This window comes from Pan paniscus, chromosome 7 (genome assembly GCF_029289425.2).
Source record: "Pan paniscus chromosome 7, NHGRI_mPanPan1-v2.0_pri, whole genome shotgun sequence".
Taxonomy (NCBI): Eukaryota; Metazoa; Chordata; class Mammalia; order Primates; family Hominidae; genus Pan; species Pan paniscus.
The window spans coordinates 40,419,656-40,438,837 of NC_073256.2; the positions used below are offsets into that span (position 1 = coordinate 40,419,656).

The following is a 19,182-nucleotide window of genomic DNA, read 5'->3' on the forward strand; positions in this document are numbered from 1 at the left end:
TGAAGAATCAACTCCTGAGTGTTTATTAGGAGCAACTGGATGAATGGTGGTACCATTTACTGAGGAAGGGAAGACACAGGGAGAAACACGGGGAGGTTGGGGTGCGGGGGTGGGGGAAGGGAGGGTGGACAGAAATTTGGGCCTGGCCCACTGTGAAACTGTTACCTCTATTCAGTCCAGTAGGGAATCCAAAGAATTTCCATTGCAATTGTGACTCTGAGAATATTTCATTGCCCGATGCCAGGTTCAGAAAGCCACTGACCCCATCACCCTGCCTCTTTATACGCTCGGAGCTAATGATTGGACGCTGGGAGGTTTTGGGGAAAAACAAAAACCCAACATCTCAAAAGGTCTATGCTCGCTAGAAGTTAACAGTCAAAAGCTCTGCCACTTAAATCTTCTGCCTCTTAAATCTTCTCTGAGTCAGCCTAATTGGCAGAGCCTAATTTGCATACAGAACCCTAGCTGCAAGGAAGTTTGGGTAATGTAGTTTCCAGGTGCCCTACCTCTGCAAACCAGGAAGACCCACTAGGAGGACGGAAGTCGAAATGAATGCTGAGCACCGGTCCACTACATCCACCAAGGGTGTGTAATTCACTACCACCATCATTTGCATATGATGGTAGTCCCCTGTAAATACAAACTTCAAACAATCAGTGCTCTCAGAATCCAGCTATGATCTAATCTGGGGGCCTTAAAAGGAAGCCACAGTGGAATCCAATGGAAAACAGGAACCGGCATTATCTAACAGATAATTCCTAGTGAGGAAGACTGGAATTGGCCTCAGCATGCAGGGGCTGACCTTATCTGACCCAGAGAGATGGCTTTCCCACTCATACCTCCACAAGACCGAGCCTAGGGGTCCTAACCACCAGCCCCGCTGCCTCTTCCAGCATCTGACCCTCTCGGGAGGCAGTCTAGAGTATTGGCAACGATGACAATGTCTTTGGGAAGCCAGAACTGTGCCTTCGTATGTTTTGATCATCACCACCATTCGGTGGTTATTTCCATGAATGTTTATCAAGGACGAAAGGACAGAAATGAAAAACACGAGATCAACCACTGGGGTTGCTGGTGAAATCCAGACCAGAGAGCGATGGCCGTGGTCCAGAAAGCTAGACAGACACAAGCACAGAATCGGCCCCCGTTGAGAAGAGGGCATTGGAAAGTAAGGAATCTCGCAGGCAGCCTAGGTGGGGTGTGGGGGTCCCCGTAGCTGCAAGGTGGGGTGGGGGTGGGAGATGTCCAGGGGCGAGTCAAGGGGGAAGACGGTTGGGAAGAGAGGAAGCCACTGGGTGCAGGGGTCCCGGGGCGGCGACAGACCTCGGCCCCCATCCAGGAGCCCTCACCACGCAAACGAGCAGAAGGCAGCGCCAACTCCCACTCCAGCGCCCGCCCGCCGGAGCGAGCGCGGCCCCTTTAAAAACCATGTAAACAAAGCTTTGTTCCCCCAGCCGCCCCTCCTTCGCGCTCCCCCGGCCCGCTCCTTCCTCCCACCCGGCGTCTCCGGGCCGCTGACGTTGCCCGCGCCTTTACGCCGTCCCAGCGGTGCTGCGCATTCTCCAACCACGGCCCGGGCCGCCGGGGCCTGCGCAGCTGAGCGGCGCTACGCCACGAGCGCAGCGCGACGAGTCCCCAGCGCGCAGGCGCAGCGGCGACGGCGTCGGCGGCGGCGGCGGCAGCGGCTCCGGCCGAGGTGCGCGCTGGGGGGGAGGGGGGGCCGGAGAGGAGCATGAATGGAGCAAAATGGCGGATCATGTGCAGGTGAGAGGAGCCGCGGGGGGGAGGGGGCGACCACGAAGAGCGGCGAGTGGAGTCGGGGGCGCACACGGCCCACAGGGCGCCAGCCGGCTCGGGACTCGGCAGGCCCGCGCCGCCGCCACTCGGGGCTCTGGAGCCGCCGCCCGTCCCGGAGCCCCGGGGCCTTTCCCGCCTCCCGGGCCGGGGGCCTTCTCCGTCCCCTCCCACCCGGTCCCACGCCTCGCGCGCGGGGCTGCAGGGACAGGAACGGGCATCCCGGCGCGCGCAGCCCACAACGCTCGTCAGTCACTGTCTTCGTGCCCGGGGGAGGCCTCCGTCAAGTCCTCGGGCCCCCCCGCCCGCCCCACAGTGAAGCGAGGGGGACCCCCTTGCTGACTTTACTGAGGGGGACGCCCCCATGACGCCCGCCATCCCTCAGCAGATAACAAAAAGGAAACCTCGCGCTGATAAACCTCGCTCTCCGGAGTCTTTCCCGCCGCCTTCCTCTCACGCCCCGGAATACGAGAGACCCCCCAGCAACCCCGGCCTCCTTCCCCCTCCCACGGATGCGCCCTTCCCTCCGACACTCCAAATCGTACAGCCCGGAGGGCCGAGCTCCCCGGTCTTCCAAAATGGGTGCTCAGGCCTCGGCCCGCCTCCCCTCGCGTCCCCCTAGCCACAGTGAAGGAGTTGAGCGCCCACACCTCCTATGAAACACGGGGTGGAGGGGGGTGTGTCTGAAATGAGAGATGCAGGGTTGGGTGCAGACGTTGCTCGGGAGGGTCTTGATCCGGCTCAAGAGCTGCCCCTAGCGTGCTGTGGGGCCAGGCCACTCTCCTCAAAGACAGGCACAGGCCCTAGAAAGGGACAGCCCATACCAAACCCAGTAGCAGATGGAGGACTGCAGGGTTTAATTTCTTGCAAACTAGATAAAGTTTTTCCTGTCTGTGCCTGAGATCTGATATTTTTATGACAGTTATTGATGCACATCCATTGTGGGGAACCTTCCAATTTTCTAGGTAACCAACTGCACAGGTTTTGTGTTGTGGCAAGGAAAGATTAGAGGGCAAGAAGTGTCGCCTTTATATTCTGTGGCATCATTCCTCAAGTAAGAAGAATGATCTCATTCTTAATACGTCTACAGGAATCTGGAGTGGTGTGACTTCTGCCCCTTTCTTTGGAGAGAAGGGACTAAATAAAAGACTTAATTTTCAGGCCAGAGATCAGTAAAGTAGATCTTCGGAGTGTGCGGGACAAGTTGTCAGGACAGAATTATAGCAAGAAACGTAATCACAGGTGGAAAACCACGGGATTTGTGTTTCAAAGCCAGTACCTTGGCTTAATTCAGAAGTGACAGTAAAAGTTGATACAAGGAGATGATAATAATGATAATAATAATAGTATAGCACCTTGCGTTTTATAGCAGTCATTTCTAAGAAGCGTGAAAGATTTTATGTGATTTTTAAAAATTCTTGGATCTTACAAGACTCAGTAGGCAGGAATTACTTCTGTCATTTAAAGGAACAAAAACCAAAGCACAAGAATGATAATGAGATTTGGTTAAGGTAAGTCTAAGTGTCCCAAAGTCTTTGGAGTTTGGGTCCAGTGCGCTTCCTTACTAGGGGGTGGGGGGATGTCTATGAGCATTCTAGAACAGGCTTTGAATAGATAGCCTTTGTGAACCATGCTTTGGAATGCAGAGGGAGTCAGTACTTTTATGAATATACATCGTGCTATTTGCTGTTTCCCGTAAAGAAATATCTCTTAATGTGATCTCCCACATTTTCGAAGCGAAAAGGTTGTCACTCCTGTGAAAGTCAGGATGCATCAAAGCAATCTTCACAGCATTTGTCGCTCCAACGAAGGTCTGTCTTATTTTTAGTAAGATGTTGTTCTCCCACTCACCACTCAAAAATCTACGGAAGTAAGAATTTATTAACTTTTCAAAACAAAGGGGAGCATGTTGGTCAGTGTTTTATTGGTACCCTTTATTTACTTTTAAGAGCTGCAATCTGTTGGTCTAAATTAGTGCTTAGTGGTCTTCATATCAACGGGGTAAGTTTGTGAGTGAATTTTTTTCCCTTTAGAGAGAATGGGACATACTGCTTTTCTTTGTCAGACCACTAAGTGTTAATAGTATTGGGCACTCACAGATGTTAAGGTGGTACTTTATTGTGGCAGAAAACCTTCCTATGAAAAAGATACACCCTTCCCTAGGTATAATGAGTAAATAAAGGATTCATTAAAGACAGTCTGCAATGCATTGAGGGGAGGGTGGCGGGGATATTTTTCTTATAACACTAATCAAACGTGAAGTTTATAAAGGTGTCTGTTACAGATTCATGACTGATTATTGGAGAGTTGAACTAAATAGTCGAGTCATTATGTTATCTAGTGCTTTTCTGAACCACCAGGGTGAGCAGTTTTTTCATAATTGAGGCTGAGTGTCATATGATTCTCGGGTTCTCTCAGGCTGATGTCTTGGATATCTCTATTCTAAGGATATGTATTTTATGGACGATTTTAAGTGCTATAAAACTTTAGTAATGGGAAAATTATAATATTTGGATTGCCCTTTAGCTCTGTTGATGTTACAGGCAAGTGTCTGTAGAAGTGTGCCCTTAAGCAGCTCCTCGATGTGATGGGTTTCTTACTCTTGGTCTTAGATAACCTTATCTAACTTTCACCCTGAAGGCAGGGTGGTTACAAAGCTTTGCGTGGGAGAAAAAAATCAAACTTACTTGTGTTTTGTGTTTAATTATGTTTAGTTGCCCTTCCTTTCATGTTTTTTTTTTAACATATCTAAAGCTGGCAAGTTATTGCAAAGAGATGAAGACAACGCTCAGTGAACAGTGGTGATGAAAAAGATTAAGAAGGGTCAGATGTTAGTTTTAATAGTGCTAGCTGGTGTTCAGGAGCTCGAGAGGAAAAGGAAGGAAAGAATATGATTTATATATCGAATATGCTATTTAATATGAATTATATTAGTTTTACTATAAATAATGGAAATGAAGACTGATTCCAGGATTTTGCTGGAATTACTACGTTGTTGTGTTGGGTCTTATTATTTACTGGGCTTTGCATTATGACTATACTAGGAGAATGTACTATTTGCAAAGTAGTCATAGTTTGTTTTAAATTCCAGGCACGGTAATTAAATATTGACTACCAGTGTAACTCCAGGGAGTTGTGAAGAATCATTACAACTTGTCAGGTTAAATTTTAGCAGGGTGCAAAAAGTCAGCCTGATTATAGCAAAAGTGGTGGTTGTTTTTTCAGCTTTTAACAATATGCAAGGAAGTGATAAGTGCTATGGGTAGTCCATTTTGAAAAGGGAGTTCCGTACAACTTTTGAGAATTTTAAATGGAAAAAACATAACTTTTCTAACTTTTTTCCAGTTCGACTAATACCAGAATGCTTAGTGTGTGCAAGGCCCTTTCTGTGCTGGGCACTTCAGAGGATTCAGAATGAGAAAGACACTGGAGCCAGACTGCTGAAATATCCAATTCTGATGCTCTTTTGGCAGGCTTCAGGAGCACACACGTAGATACAAGAAAGAATACATTGATTTCAAAACAAGAAAGAATACATTGATTTCAAAACATGCTACATCTGTGTTGGGTGATAAGCAATAACTATATCCCATCACCCACTCCCACCCTGATTATACCTCTTTCGTGGGTTTATACAAATAATATGTGTGTATTTTATTTCATTATTTTACTCCTATTCAGCACCACACTGGAAATGTCTGTATTTAAAACATACATATATATATATATTCACTTGATTACTCTGACTTTAGTATATTTCCTGAGAAGCCTTGAGAAAAATTAAGGGATATATATATACGTGTGGGATCATTCAAACACTTAACACAGAAAAAACAAAATACAATACAGTGATGGAAGAATCTCTAATTTAGATGAAGGTGTAGAAAGAAGTATCAGGAAGATCCCTGTTCTATATCTTACAGAGAAATTAGCTTCCATTTGACCCAGAAATTGATGTTCATAACCACCAGCTGTATTTTCTTTTTTCTTGGTTGGGTTTTGAAAGCAATATTGTACCACAGCCTTTCGAGGTGGGAAAGTTGCCAGTTTAAACCAATAAGCTAATGTCTCTCTGTAGGTACAACTACTGAGGCTACTTTGCCCACTTCAATATGTGCAAGGAAGATAGTGTTTTGAAACTGCATCTTTTTTTTTAAACACCTAACATTATCTCACATTTTCTCAGGGTTAGGAATCTGGGAGTGGCTTAACTAGATGGTTTTGGTTCAGGATCTCATTTGCAGTCAAACTCTCAGCTGGGGCTCCGGGCTGCAGTCAATCTCAGGGCTTGACTTGAGGATAGAGAATTTTCTTTAGGTTTACACACAGTGGGCCTGGTCAGGCCTCAGTTCCTCACTGGCTGTTGTCTGGAGGCTGCAGTTCTTTACCAATGGGCCTCTCCTAGTGCATCATTTTTAAGGACTTCATTAAATTCTGTAATGATATATGCTGTGTATAAGTGACCCATCTTTGTTATTTTTTTCAAAAACTTTTTATTGAAATATATACCTGCAGACAGGTACAGAAATCATATGTGTTCAGCTTGATGAATTTTCACAAAGTGAATACTCCTTCCTAACCAGCACCCAAATCAAGTCAGTATTATCGGTGCCCCAGAAGTCCCCTGATACCATCTCAACAGCTACCTGTAGCCCCCCTCCCCCGCCTACCCCACTAACTACTATCCTGTCATTTTATTTTTAAATCTGCTTTTAGAACTCAAGCTGAGTAACCTGAGAGTTGTAGCTTCAAAGCCAGGGGGAGAAGCAGTACAGAGCAGTGATTATACAGCTTTGGGGGGATTTATTTCATAATGTGATGGAAGCTATGTTACTGCTCTCTGGTGGGGATGGGGAGAGTGTGCCTACACAAAATTTTACCCACAATTTTAGGCCATTCATGAACCTTGTTAACTAGAGTTTAAAGATATGTTTCTTTTTAGATGAAAATGCTCACAACATTTTATTGAGAAACTGATTTACAAGTATTTCTCTTTTGACTTATTTGAAAAGCAAGTTCAGGACCACGATAAATGTTCCTGGAGAGTTACATGCAAGCTGAATTTTTAAATATTGAAATAAATTCTTGAGGATGATTAATGGTGACCACTTAAGCATCTACTAATATCCCATTTTTGTTACTGTGCAGACACATAGAAGGAAATACAAGATGTGATATTCTACTTTCAGGGCCTTACATTGAATTGAGCATCACAACAAGCCTGGTCATTGAGTTGTGAATTTGTAGTGAGACTGGTTTTGTCAACATGTCCCTGAATGGGGGGCAGTCACTACCCCGTTATCTTTTCCCCCATTCCAATACATGTCTGGAATACATTCATTCCTAACATTTATAGTGACTCATTACTAGGAAATTCTCAATGGAATGGGATTGGTACCCAGGAGGCATATCAAAATCTTGGGGGAGGGAGAGAGTTGTAAAAAACCTAGATCCTAAGTATTTCTGATATTTGCTTCAATGGCTGTTCACCCCTTCGCACATGTGTGCATGCACACAAGGACACACACACACTCCTACTGCCATAAAATGGGAAGGATGTATTTAAGAGAAGGCAGAATTGGAAACTTCATGCTAGCATTAATTGATGTCATTTAATGCTCACCGCAGCAATGTAACATCGGTATAGAGATAATAGTAATAGAATTTTCCTTGAAATAAGCTGATTAAAAGACCTGGTATCCCTGGAAGACTGGAGAACTCGCTGTTGGAAGATTTAGATGATGTTCATGGTGGTGGTTATTGTAAGACTTACTGGAGTGTGACTTGGTTGGTCATAGGGAAAGGGGGATACCAGTATTAACTGAGTGTCTGTTATATGCCAGGCACCAAGCTAAGCCTTTTATAGTGTTAGGCCATTTAATTGGGAAACTCGTTTGGTTTCTGAGCCTGGATTAAGTGATCTGTGAAGTCCCTTGTACTTCAAGCATTCTGGATGGGATTTCCAGTTGTCATCCTTGTATTCTCTCCCCAATATACCACCGTGTTCTCAATTCATATGTACATGTTTGTAAAATTCCTTAAAATATTTATGCTCAAACCAACATTTCCATTTTATCTATCTTAAATATATCTTCCTCTTCTTTACGCCTAATTTCTTAAACTCCCAGAGTTTTTTTCTGTAAGATCTAGTCATCTGTAGCACTTCTCACAAATTGAGCTCTCTTATGCCCCAAACAGTAACGAAAGAGGTCTCTTAGTTGGACAATAAGCAGTGAAAGATATTTCTTATGGGACAAGAAATTAACATTATTAGTCAAATGTTGATGCCGGTAGGCTGAGAAATGATTCTCACTTAAAAGCCCCTGGGTTTCAAACCTCTCTTAGAAAAACATTAGTTAGATGAAAAAAAAAAATCAAAATATTTTCCTCTGGAAAACAATGTTCCTCTGAAAACAAGCAGATTATTAAAATATCCCTTGTACTACTTCAGGAAATTGTAATCTTATAACTGTAGTGGCCTTTTAGCTTTTAAATATATGAACTTGTGTGGGACACATGCTGATCTCATTGGTACTTTGCATGATAAGAAATTATGATATTTACAGTGTGCAGTCTCAGAAAGAATTGAGAGTTTTGCTAGACATTTGCCCTAAAGTTTGAGTCAATTTATGGTTTAAAGGGGTGTATTTAAGGCTAGAAAAGGGAAATGAAGGGTTTTCTTAGGATTTTTTCCAATTCTATTTAAAATTGTTTGCAAAGTTTTGAAAGCATATGTCATGAGTTTGGCAAAAATTATTTCAAAGCTTGTTTTTTTTTTAACCTCATTCACCTCCACTAACTCCTGAACTTCAGTGCTTTACTTCTGTCTTCCAAAAAGACGTTGTCTAAAATTAGTCATGAAATTTAACTTAACTGTAAGAACTTGAAACATAAAGTTTGCTCTGAAAAAGATCTGGGAAACCCGATGTATATTTCACATATCAATACATCTGTTGATGTATTGATAAAATCTATACATCTCAGTTGAAAAAAAATCTAAATTTTGCCCAATATATAGCCACAAATTATTTAGAATGTAATGTTCGTGTTAGTAGGTGATATTTTTGTCTTCAGCTTGTCATTGACCCATCTAAGGATCCCTGCGAGGTCTTGTCAAAAACTAGCCTGGGGCATACCCAAGAATTTTAAAGATTAAATAAAACTTACTGGAAAATGTGACCTTGTTTTCCTTAGTCTTAATATTTTGAACTGATAATGTTCCAGAACTGAGCAACTTTCTTCAGGCCTTCATAAGACCAAATTAAATTGTTTTTAGGTGAATTGAACCTGAGCAACAGGGAGTATTTAAGGACAGGCCAGGCAGGGGCACACATGCTTGTAGTCCCAGCTACTGGGGAGGCTAAGCTGGGAGGATCACTTGGGTACAGGAGTTCAAGTCCAGCCTAGGTAACATAGCAAGACCCCAAGTCTTTAAAAAAAAATTAATTAATTTAAATTAAATTCAAATAAAATAAGGACATTATCCCACAGGTGTTACAAATGAAAATTTGTTGTAATGTAAAGGATTATTTACTAGTTCTTGGAATTCTACAGTTAGCCACACTCCATACAGGGAGAGCAGAATGTTGTGAACAAGAAGTTTTAATTTCACAGAATTCCTAAAACCTGTCCATTCAGAGCTGTTTGGTTTAGGTTACTGTTAATGTACCCTAGAGGTTCCCAGAGGCACATTTCGTGTTAACATTGATAGCATTGATAGGGTGAGACTTAAAAACCAACCTTTTTTTTTTTTTTTTTTTTTTTCTTAAGATGGAGTTTTGCTCTTGTTGCCCAGGCTGGAGTGCAGTGGCGCAATCTCGGCTCACGGCAACCTCTGCCTCCCGGGTTCAAGCAATTCTCCTGCCTCAGCCTCCCAAGTAGCTGGGATTACAGGCATGAACCACCACGCCCAGCTAATTTTGTATTTTTAGTAGAGACGGAGTTTCTCCATGTTGGTCCGACTGGTCTTCAGCTCCCGACCTCAGGTGATCCTCCTGTCTCGGCCTCCCAAAGTGCTGGGATTACAGGCGTGAGCCACCGCGCCTGGCTGACCCAACTTCTTATCTATTCCTCCCATACCCGTCCCCTCAAATGTAAACAGCACTCACAAAAGTGGATACTTGGTTCATAGAGATTACTGTTGTGTAAATCTGTTGCCAGTGGAATAAAATCTTTCCTTTTTACTAAAATTTTATGCGTACAGTAAACTGCATCCATTTAAAGTGTACAAATTGACAGATACATACACCTGTGACTCCGGGATCAAAATATGGAACATTTCCTCTTTGCAGTCTGTTCCTTCCTCAGCTCTCAGACCCACAGAACCCTGTTCTGCTTTCTGTCACTATAAATTAGTTTGCATTTTCTGGAATTTTATATAATGGACTTACTGTATACTCTTGTTTTCTGACTTCTTTCGCTCAGCATAGTAACTCTGAGATTGATTCTCATTGTTGCATAGTAGGAGTGCTTGGTTACTTTTCATTGTTGCCAAGTATTCCGTTGTATGAATATATCACATTGGATGTATCCATTCACTCTTTGGGAGACATTCAGGTTGTTCCCAGTTTTTAGTCATTGTGAATAAAGATGCTGTGAATATTCATATACCAGTCTCTGTATGGATGTACATTTTTATTTCTCTTGAGTACCTGGGAGTAGGATGGCTGAGTCTTATTGTGTATGTTTACATTTTTAAAGAAACTGTCAATTTTCCAAAATGACTGTACCTCGAGTTATTTCATAACTTCGCCAACATTTAGTATTGTCATTCTTTTGCCATTCTAGTAGGATCTTGTGTTTTTAGTTTGTACTTCTTTGATGACTAACATGTTGAGTATCTCTTCATGTGCTTACTGACATTTGTATATCTCCAGCTTGCAAACCAGGCTGGTGTTTTGGCCTGACAGCCTGTTTTTGTATGGCCTGCACCCTGAGAATAGCTTTTACATTTTAAATGGTTGAAAACATCTAAAAGAATAATACTCCATGTTGCATGGTAATTATATGAAATTCTGATTTCACTGTTCGTAAATAAGTTTTATTGGAACATGCATTCATCTATGTATCCCGTATGGCTATTTTTGTACCACAGTGGCAGAGTTGAATAGTCTTGACAGACATTTTGGCCTAAAATATTTACTTTCTGGCCCTTGAGAGAAAACATTTGCAGACTCCTGGTAGATCTTCTTTGGTGATGTGTCCCTTCAAATCTATTGCCTGACTTTTGGGTGGAGGACGTACCAGCCCAGTATGTTTCTAACCGAAGCCCAGTTTGACAGGAACTGCATCAAGTTCTTCAGTTGTACCAACCACATTTCAAGTGCTCAGTAGCCACATGAGGCTAATAGCTACCATATTGCATAGTGCAGATATAAAATATTGCCACTCTCATGGAAATTTCTGTTGGACAGTGCTACTCTAGAATAAACTTGCCGCTGAACCAAAGGGATTAGAAGCAAAGTGGAACATAGGTTATAGGATTGCTTTCCTGGATGTCGATAAAAATAAGCTAGATCCTCGTCCTCTCAGATGTGTGTGAATGCAAATGGATATATTTTGTTATCCATGTATGTCTTGTTCTCTTGGCCAAGTGATGAGAGGAAGGAGTTAACTCATACAAGAAATTCAGAATTTTACTGATAGGAAATAGTGTTTTAAGGGGAAAAAAACAAGTGTTAATTTATTATCTCCCAAAGCATTTTGCAAAGAACAAACCTTCTCAAATTCCCATATAGTTGTAACTGTTTTACAGATGAGATGGAGAATATGAAGGGAGATAGTAAACCATGAAATCACTTTCTCCTGGTGCTAAGTCCTGATTCACTAGCAATCCTAATTCTCTTCAGCTTCTAATTTTAAAGTATTATTTACCATAAAGTTTTTCATAATAGCATGAGTTTTGAAAATAATTCAGAAATATTCTAAGTTGAAATGGCTAAGATAGCCTATTTTAAGATTGAATTTAAAGGGTTTTTTTTTTTTTCCCACTGTAAACTGTTTTGTGTGACTGCGCTAAGGGGCAGGCATAACTGACTCTAAAGAGTGAAGTGGAAGTCAGTAAATCTGTGATTACATAGTCATTCTCTTTGGCAAAAATATTATGTAATTATGAATTATTTTGTTCTTAACATAGAGATGTTTGTAAGTTTTTGGTGATTCATCACTCATGTCAATATCTCCCTAATCCATCCTAGAAATAAATGTTTTGCTGAAGTAGGAATCTAAATGCACCAGCTAACACTGAGAAAGTGGAGGAAATGTGTAATGAGTGGATGTTTTAGAGGCACCCAGAAGGATATGTTTTAAAACAACTTCTGCCATTTCTGGTTTCAAACATGGTTTTTGTCACATTCTCTAATTGACCAAATGTATTTTATGTACACCCTAAATGTTCACCTATTTAACAGAATAGTACTGTTTAGAATGGTATTATCCTTCTGGTTATTTGGTGAGATACATCAGTAAACATTCCCTCATTTGGCTGGTATTGTTCGATCGTGTACTGTGTGCCATATTGTTAGGCAATGGGAATATAAATGTGAATAAAATACAGTGTCCTTGCTCAAGGACCTGAATAGCTAGAAATGTATGCCAATAAGGGTTATAGAGTGAGATCAGTGATAGGACACATCTGTGCATAGAACATACGACTTAAGGGTCAGTCCTCCCTTGGAGATCCAGGAAAGCCTCTTAAAGTGGTGAATAATTAAGCCAGATCTGAAAAGGCCTGGTGTCCTCCAGATTGATAAGAGCACACCAAGCAGAATACCATAGATAAAGCTATATATATGTTCACTTAACATTCCAGGAAAGCAAATATGGCTTCTGTGGAGGAAATCAATGTAATGGTAGGAAGAGACCAGGACATGAAGTGCCTGTTGTAGCATGATAATTGTACCGTAGGTGTGTGGTTGAAGGTTTTTAAGTAGAGTGACTGAATAATTACTGCAACAATGTTATAGGAAGTTGATTATCTGCTATCAAGTTGAATTAGAACTCACATTTTTTTCATAGTGAAATTCCATTTCAATAGCCTTTAGATGTTGTAAATATCTCAGATGTCAGCTACTGTTGCCCAAGCTGGAGTGCAGTGTTGCGATCTCCAATCTCAGCTCACTGCAACCTCTGCCTTCTGGGTTCAAGCAATTCTCCCACCTCAGCCTCCCAAATGAGGCTGGGACTACAGGCACGCACCACCATGCCCAGCTAATTGTTGTATTTTTTGGTAGAGACAGGGTTTCATCATGTTGGCCAGGCTGGTCTTGAACTCCTGACCTCAAGTGATCTGCCCACCTCTGCTTCCCAAAGTGCTGGGATTACAGCCATGAGTCACTGTGCCCACCCCATGCCTATCTTATTTCTCTCTCTCTCTCTCTTTTTTTTTTAGACAGAGTCTCGCTCTGTTGACCAGGCTGGAGTGCAATGGCGCAGTCTTGGCTCACTGCAACCTCCGCCTCCCAGGTTCAAGTGATTCTCCTGCCTCAGCCTCCCAAGTAGCTGGGACTACAAGCGCCTGCCACCACGCGCAGTTAATTTTTGTATTTTTAGTAGAGGTGGGGTTTCACCATGTTGGTCAGGCTGCTCTCGAACTCTTGACCTCAGCCTCCCAAATTGGTGGGATTACAGGCGTGAGCCACCGTACCTGGCCCATGCCTACCTTATTTCTTATTAACTTATAGCAACCGCAAGACTTGAGTGAAACACTGGTATTTTATTCTATTTTGTTTGCTGGAACAGCCTCAGATTCTGTTACCACTGACAAGAGTAAAATGTTTTTTACAACCAGCAATGAAATAGGCATGCATTTAATTTATTGGCATGCATTTAATGCAAGAAAGAAGAGGTCATAGTCTCAGGAGTTTGAATAAATCATGAATTGTTGACTGCTCTGGCTGCCAATACCCCTTAAAGGTTTCTATCAATTCTACCTTAACTACTCTTGGTCTGTTTTGTCTCTACATCCCATGTTTTAACTATTAGAAAACCAGATTCATTCTCTTTATCCTCTATCAACTGTTGTTTCAAGGGTATCTAGAAAAGGCTTCTTTTTAAAAATCTTCTATTCTGCTAGAAGATTACTTTATTTATTTATTTTGAGACGAAGTCTTGCTCTTGTTGCCGAGGTTGGAGTGCAGTGGCGCGGTCTTGGCTCATTGCAACCTCCGCCTCCCGGGTTCAAGCGATTTTCCTGCCTCAGCCTCCCTGAGTAGTTGAGATTACAAGCACCCACCACCACGCCCAGCTAATTCTTGTATTTTTAGTAGAGACGGAGTTTCACCGAGTTGGCCAGGCTGGTCTTGAACTCCTGACCTCAGGTGATCCGCACGCCTCCCAAAGTGCTGAGATTGCAGGCGTGAGCCACCACCCCTGGCCAGAAGCTTCTTTTAAATATGCTGTTTGCCTGGTCTTCCTTATTTGCTGACTTGATTAATAAAAAGCATTTTCTATAGATCATACAGCAGTGTAAACTTGAAAAGCAAATTGATATTTTACAAAACTGTTAAGGGAAAAATGATTTAGAATTCCAGAGAATGAGAAAACTAGCAATCTGTGGGGCGTGTACGTCAAAACTTCTTAAGAAACATTTACTTAATATTCTTTTTTACTTTTTTGTTTGTCAGAGGGTAAATATGAAACCCTGAATTCTTTGCTTCTGTAAATCAAAATAAAGGGTTCCAGGATTAAGTATTGTGATTGCTTTTATCTTTCTTCCCTTTAATGTTCTGTTTCGAGTTTCTTATGCTTCTTTCTTGCCGAATCTTCTAAAGGAGTACACGTGGTGTTTTGGGTTTTCTCATGCGAAAAGAGATAAGGAGGGCCGAAAAGCTTTCTTTTGAATTTTTATGCCAGTTAAAACTGTCTTCTTCCTTTATGCCTTTATTTCTTATCTCTTCTTTTATTATTTCTAACGTTTAAATGTTTATATAACAATTGGACCACAGGTCAGTAGGCCGGGGGGGATGCTAAATGTTAATATAGTCTAGCGGCTAGTCGTAAACTGTAGGCTATTCATTGTTCATACCTGTGATATAGAGGTGTATACATGAGTAAATAACATACAGAATGGGAGCATTCAAGGAAAGTTGGCTGTAATGTATATTTAATATTCACATTGACCTCTGTTAGAGAATCAAAGGTGTGTTTCTACGGGCAAGGAAATATTCATTGGCATGTGGTATACGGTAGTATTTTACTGCCGGGATTATAGGCATATATCACATTCTAAGGTTTTAGAACATGATGGAAATTTACTTCTCCTTTTGCTGGATTTTTTTTTTTTTTTGAGATGGAGTCTTGCTCTGTCGCCCAGGCTGGAGTACAGTGGCGCGATCTTGGCTCACTGCAACCTCCACCTCCTGGGTTCAAGTGATTCTCCTGTCTCAGCCTCCTGAGTAGCTGGGACTACAGGCATGTGCCACCACACCCGGCTAATTTCTTCTCTTTTTAGTAGAGATGGGGGTTTCACCATGTTAGCCAGGATGGTCTTGATCTCCTGACCTCGTGATCTGCCTGCCTCGGCCTCCCAAAGTGCTGGGATTACAGGCGTGAGCCACTGCGCCCGGCCCCTCCTTTTGCTGGATTTTACAGTGTTATTGTTGTTACTGTTATTTAATAGATAATATAATACAGTTTGAAAATTTCTCTAATTTTAGGCCTCAAGGCTATATATATCATTAGTTTCCTGAGTACATGTACAAGTCTGTTTAGCATTGAAATATTACCCTGACTCTTGTTTTTAAACAGAGACAGCATGATTCTATTAACACTGTAACATTTTTTATATTATATTTTATTTATATGGTGAGTCTATTAAGAAAGCATTGTTAAACCAGTTAACATTTCTCTACCAGGTCTACCCCTTTTGTTTGCCCATAGCTGAATATTTATAATGTTTCATTTGTGAATGCAGAAATTTTAGTGTGTGTCCATGGTATTCAGAATAGTAACTGTTACCAGGTTAATGAGGTGATACTAGAATCACATCGTTTTTAAGCTAGAAAAAAATCTTAGAGTGTGATTATGCAGTAAAAAGAATTTATACGCCCTTTTTTTAGAGGGTAGCTAACTGTATATTGTTTGTTAGAGATAATGCATGAATTTTAACTTTTCCAGCCATTAAAATCTTAATTTTGTTATGTTGTTAGCATAATGAAAGAAAATGTACAAGTAAACATGCTTAAGGTTTAAACAAGAAAATGTTTTTTTCAGTTGTATATTGTTCCAGGGCAAATACTGTGCTACATAGTAGAGATAAAGCAGAGAACAAAATAGGCATGTCCTTGCTTTTGTAGTTCTTATAGATACTCAGTAAATTATACCAATAAATATATATTTATAAATTGCAATGAGTGCTGTGAAGAAAAGTGTTGTAATGAAATATCCATTTGGCCAGGTGCGGTGGCTCATGCCTGTAATCCCAGTACTTTGGGCATGGTGGCTCATGCCTGTAATCCCAGCACTTTGGGAGGCCGAGGTGGGCGGATCACCTGAGGTCGGGAGTTTGAGACTAGCCTGACCAACATGGAGAAACCCTGTCTCTACTAAAAATACAAAATTAGCCAGGCGTGGTGGCGCATGCCTGTAATCCCAGCTACTTGGGAGGCTGAGGCAGGAGAATCACTTGAACCTGGGAGGCAGAGGTTACGGTGAGCCGAGATTGTGCCACTGCACTCCAGCCTGGGCAACAAGAGCGAAACTCCATCTCAAAAAAAAAAAAGAAATATTTTAAGATAGAGAACTGATATTTTTATTTTGGGGTGACAGTATTCACTGAAAGAAGGGGACAGTGTACCAGACAAAAAGAAATGACATGTTGAAAGTTCCTGAGGAGAGAAAGACGTGGATGAACTGTAAGGAGACATCCCAACTGAAGCTTGGGGAGCTAAGGAGGCAGTGGGGCTCAAGAGATTAGCAAGAACTAGAATATGATGGATTGCTATGCAGGCATTCAAGCCAGATTTCCAGAGATTTGGGTGATTTATTAAAATGCTAATTCCATAAATTAGGAAAAAGCATGGAGTGAAGCCTTGTGTAAACATCTTGACTATGATTTTCAGTTGCAGGGACTCACGCAAGGTGGATTGTAATAGCAAAAAAGTGAAAGTACACCACAAAGCAGGTTGTGACATCTGTGTGATTAATGAAGAAAAAACTTCATATGTTTTCAGTTGGGCTGTTTGTTGGAATTAGGTCATAAGAAATGATAAACTAAAGTAAGGACATTTGCATTGTATGTAGGCATTACCAAGACCAAAAACCACACTTCCCATTTGCATCAGGACAGTCACAAAGGAGCTTTCATGCTTACTGCTCTGGGTTTTAGTTCTATTAGGTTTGGGCCCTAATTGATTTTGACTACTCTATGATTAGTACAGCCAGGCATCTAAAAGGACTTTTGTATTTAAATAGCAGCTGTAGATGTTTGTGGCAGGAAGTTTCCATGCTAACTAGTTTGCCATATTGCTGGAACCAAAAGTCTCAACCAAGTTTAGAGTTTTCAAATGCATTATTTCTCTTTATTTTTATATCAAGGTGCAGGCTTCTTTCAGGTGAACAAACCAATTGGAAATTAAAGTAATTTGGACATTTTGCCTAAAGTCCTACAAATAGTGAGAGTCAGGATTAAAATTCTAGTTTTAAGCTTCATGTTCAGGTATCTTTCCAGTACTCCCTCCTTTCCATTAAATACAGATAGTCTTAACTCATATATTTGGTGTGTGCATTAGTTTTCACTGACTAGCTTGACCTTTTGCTTTTTTCTCATAGATAGGACTTTAAGACGAATTTGTTTTATTAGACCGAATTTGGAGGAAGCATTGGATTTTGAAGCAAGATCTAAATTTTAATCCATTTAGTAGTGGTGTAGTAGTGTAGTAGAAGGTTAAATAACCTTAAGAGCTTTAGTTTTCTTATATATAAAATGGTGTTGGGCTTCCTACTAATTAAATCCATGGCCCTTCTCATGCCCATGCAGAGTCCACGTGAGGGGTGGTATGGGGCAAGATATCTTTCTCTCTCTCTCAATCTCTCTCTCTCTGTCTCTTGTCTGCAAATCCCACAAACTCAATCAGCTTTCCTCATTTTTTGGTAGTTGCCACTATTCTGTCCCTTGGGGTTTTCTTTTCTCAAAACCTTTTTGTGGAGTATTTCTCTCCAAAACAACCTTGTAGAACCCTTTTTTGCCCCAATTGCTACAGGAAAGATCGACTGGGCATAAAATAACAACAGTATTTATTGAGCTCTTACCACCTATCAGACAATTTGCTAAGTGTAAATTCCTTTAGTTTCCAGTCTTTTAATGTCTGCTAACCCTACCTCTGTTAAAATTGCCTGGGACCACTCTTGAACCTACTGAATCAGGGTTTCATTGTGGCATGTTAATTTTTTTTAAGATCAGCACCCTCAAGTCATTCCGATTAGCAGCCATTTGTGGATCACTGATAATTATTCCTTCTACCATCGCCTCTGTCTCTGTGTCCAGAAGATGCAGTCAATCAACAGAACAATTTTTGCCCTTTTGTTTCATAGATGTAATTTGAATCTCATAGTCTGCAGTCTTGCCCAGTATCCATGTCACTAGATTTCTGCCCTGTGAAGAATGTTTGATGCTTATTTTCACCAATGTTACTATATGTATTAAATGATACATACTCTAAAGATAGTCTCAAAAGATTAATCTCCCAATTTTGATGACTCTTCAAATTTTGTAAAGCCACAAAAGCAGAATTTCCTAAGTATTTTTTTTGGCTTATTGGTCTATCACCTGTTGCCCACAACAAGGATTATTTGATCTTAACAGTTGGAAACTAGGTATTGTATCTTTCTCTTAGACGTTTTTGGTGTATATTAGCATACTAAAGACTCTTAGGAGTTCTTCTGTTTAAAAATGATTTTACTTTGGTTAACTGGGCAGTTCCCAAACTGGAATTTTTTTATCATGTAATCCTATTAGTGGCCAATGTGAAACACTCACTGCTTTATAGGTAGAATTTTCTGGGGGTTTTTCTCTTCTTTTTTCATTTGAAAAAGAGGAATAATATTTACTTCATATAGGGTGGTTTTGCAGGTGAAATGAGAGTTGAGGGGGAAGCATTGTTGAGTGGTTAACTAGGCGACGCAGTACTGGCCTAAGTGCCTTGGTGTTACATACTGGCCTTAGCAAGATAAAAACTCACTCTGCCATCAACCTTTAGATCACTCTTAAAGGACTCAGACTTTGACTAATCTGTTAGTTCCAAAATTATACCTTATTTTTAATGCATAGCACAATAAGAGGTTAAAAGTTTCAAAACTGCTTATCTTGTGGAATTTTTGGCATGGCTAGAAAGTGTTTAGATTAACGAGTAATTTATATAATCAATGGTAGATTATAAATGACCACCATAG

The 19,182-nt window shown here is 41.1% G+C and overlaps 1 protein-coding gene across 2 annotated transcripts in view; it reads left to right on the forward strand.

Moving 5' to 3' along the window:
* Nucleotides 1-1,627: 1,627 nt before the first annotated feature.
* XPO7 (exportin 7) overlaps nt 1,628-19,182 on the forward strand; it is an 86,998-nt gene continuing 69,443 nt past the window's right edge. The window contains exon 1 of one of the 2 annotated variants that reach the window (XM_034965746.4): nt 1,628-1,764. In XM_034965746.4, the coding sequence (XP_034821637.1) occupies nt 1,747-1,764 (18 nt within the window). In that variant the 5' untranslated portion in view covers nt 1,628-1,746. The remainder of the gene's footprint in view (nt 1,765-19,182) is intronic. The other variant, XM_034965747.4, reaches the window with a different exon arrangement.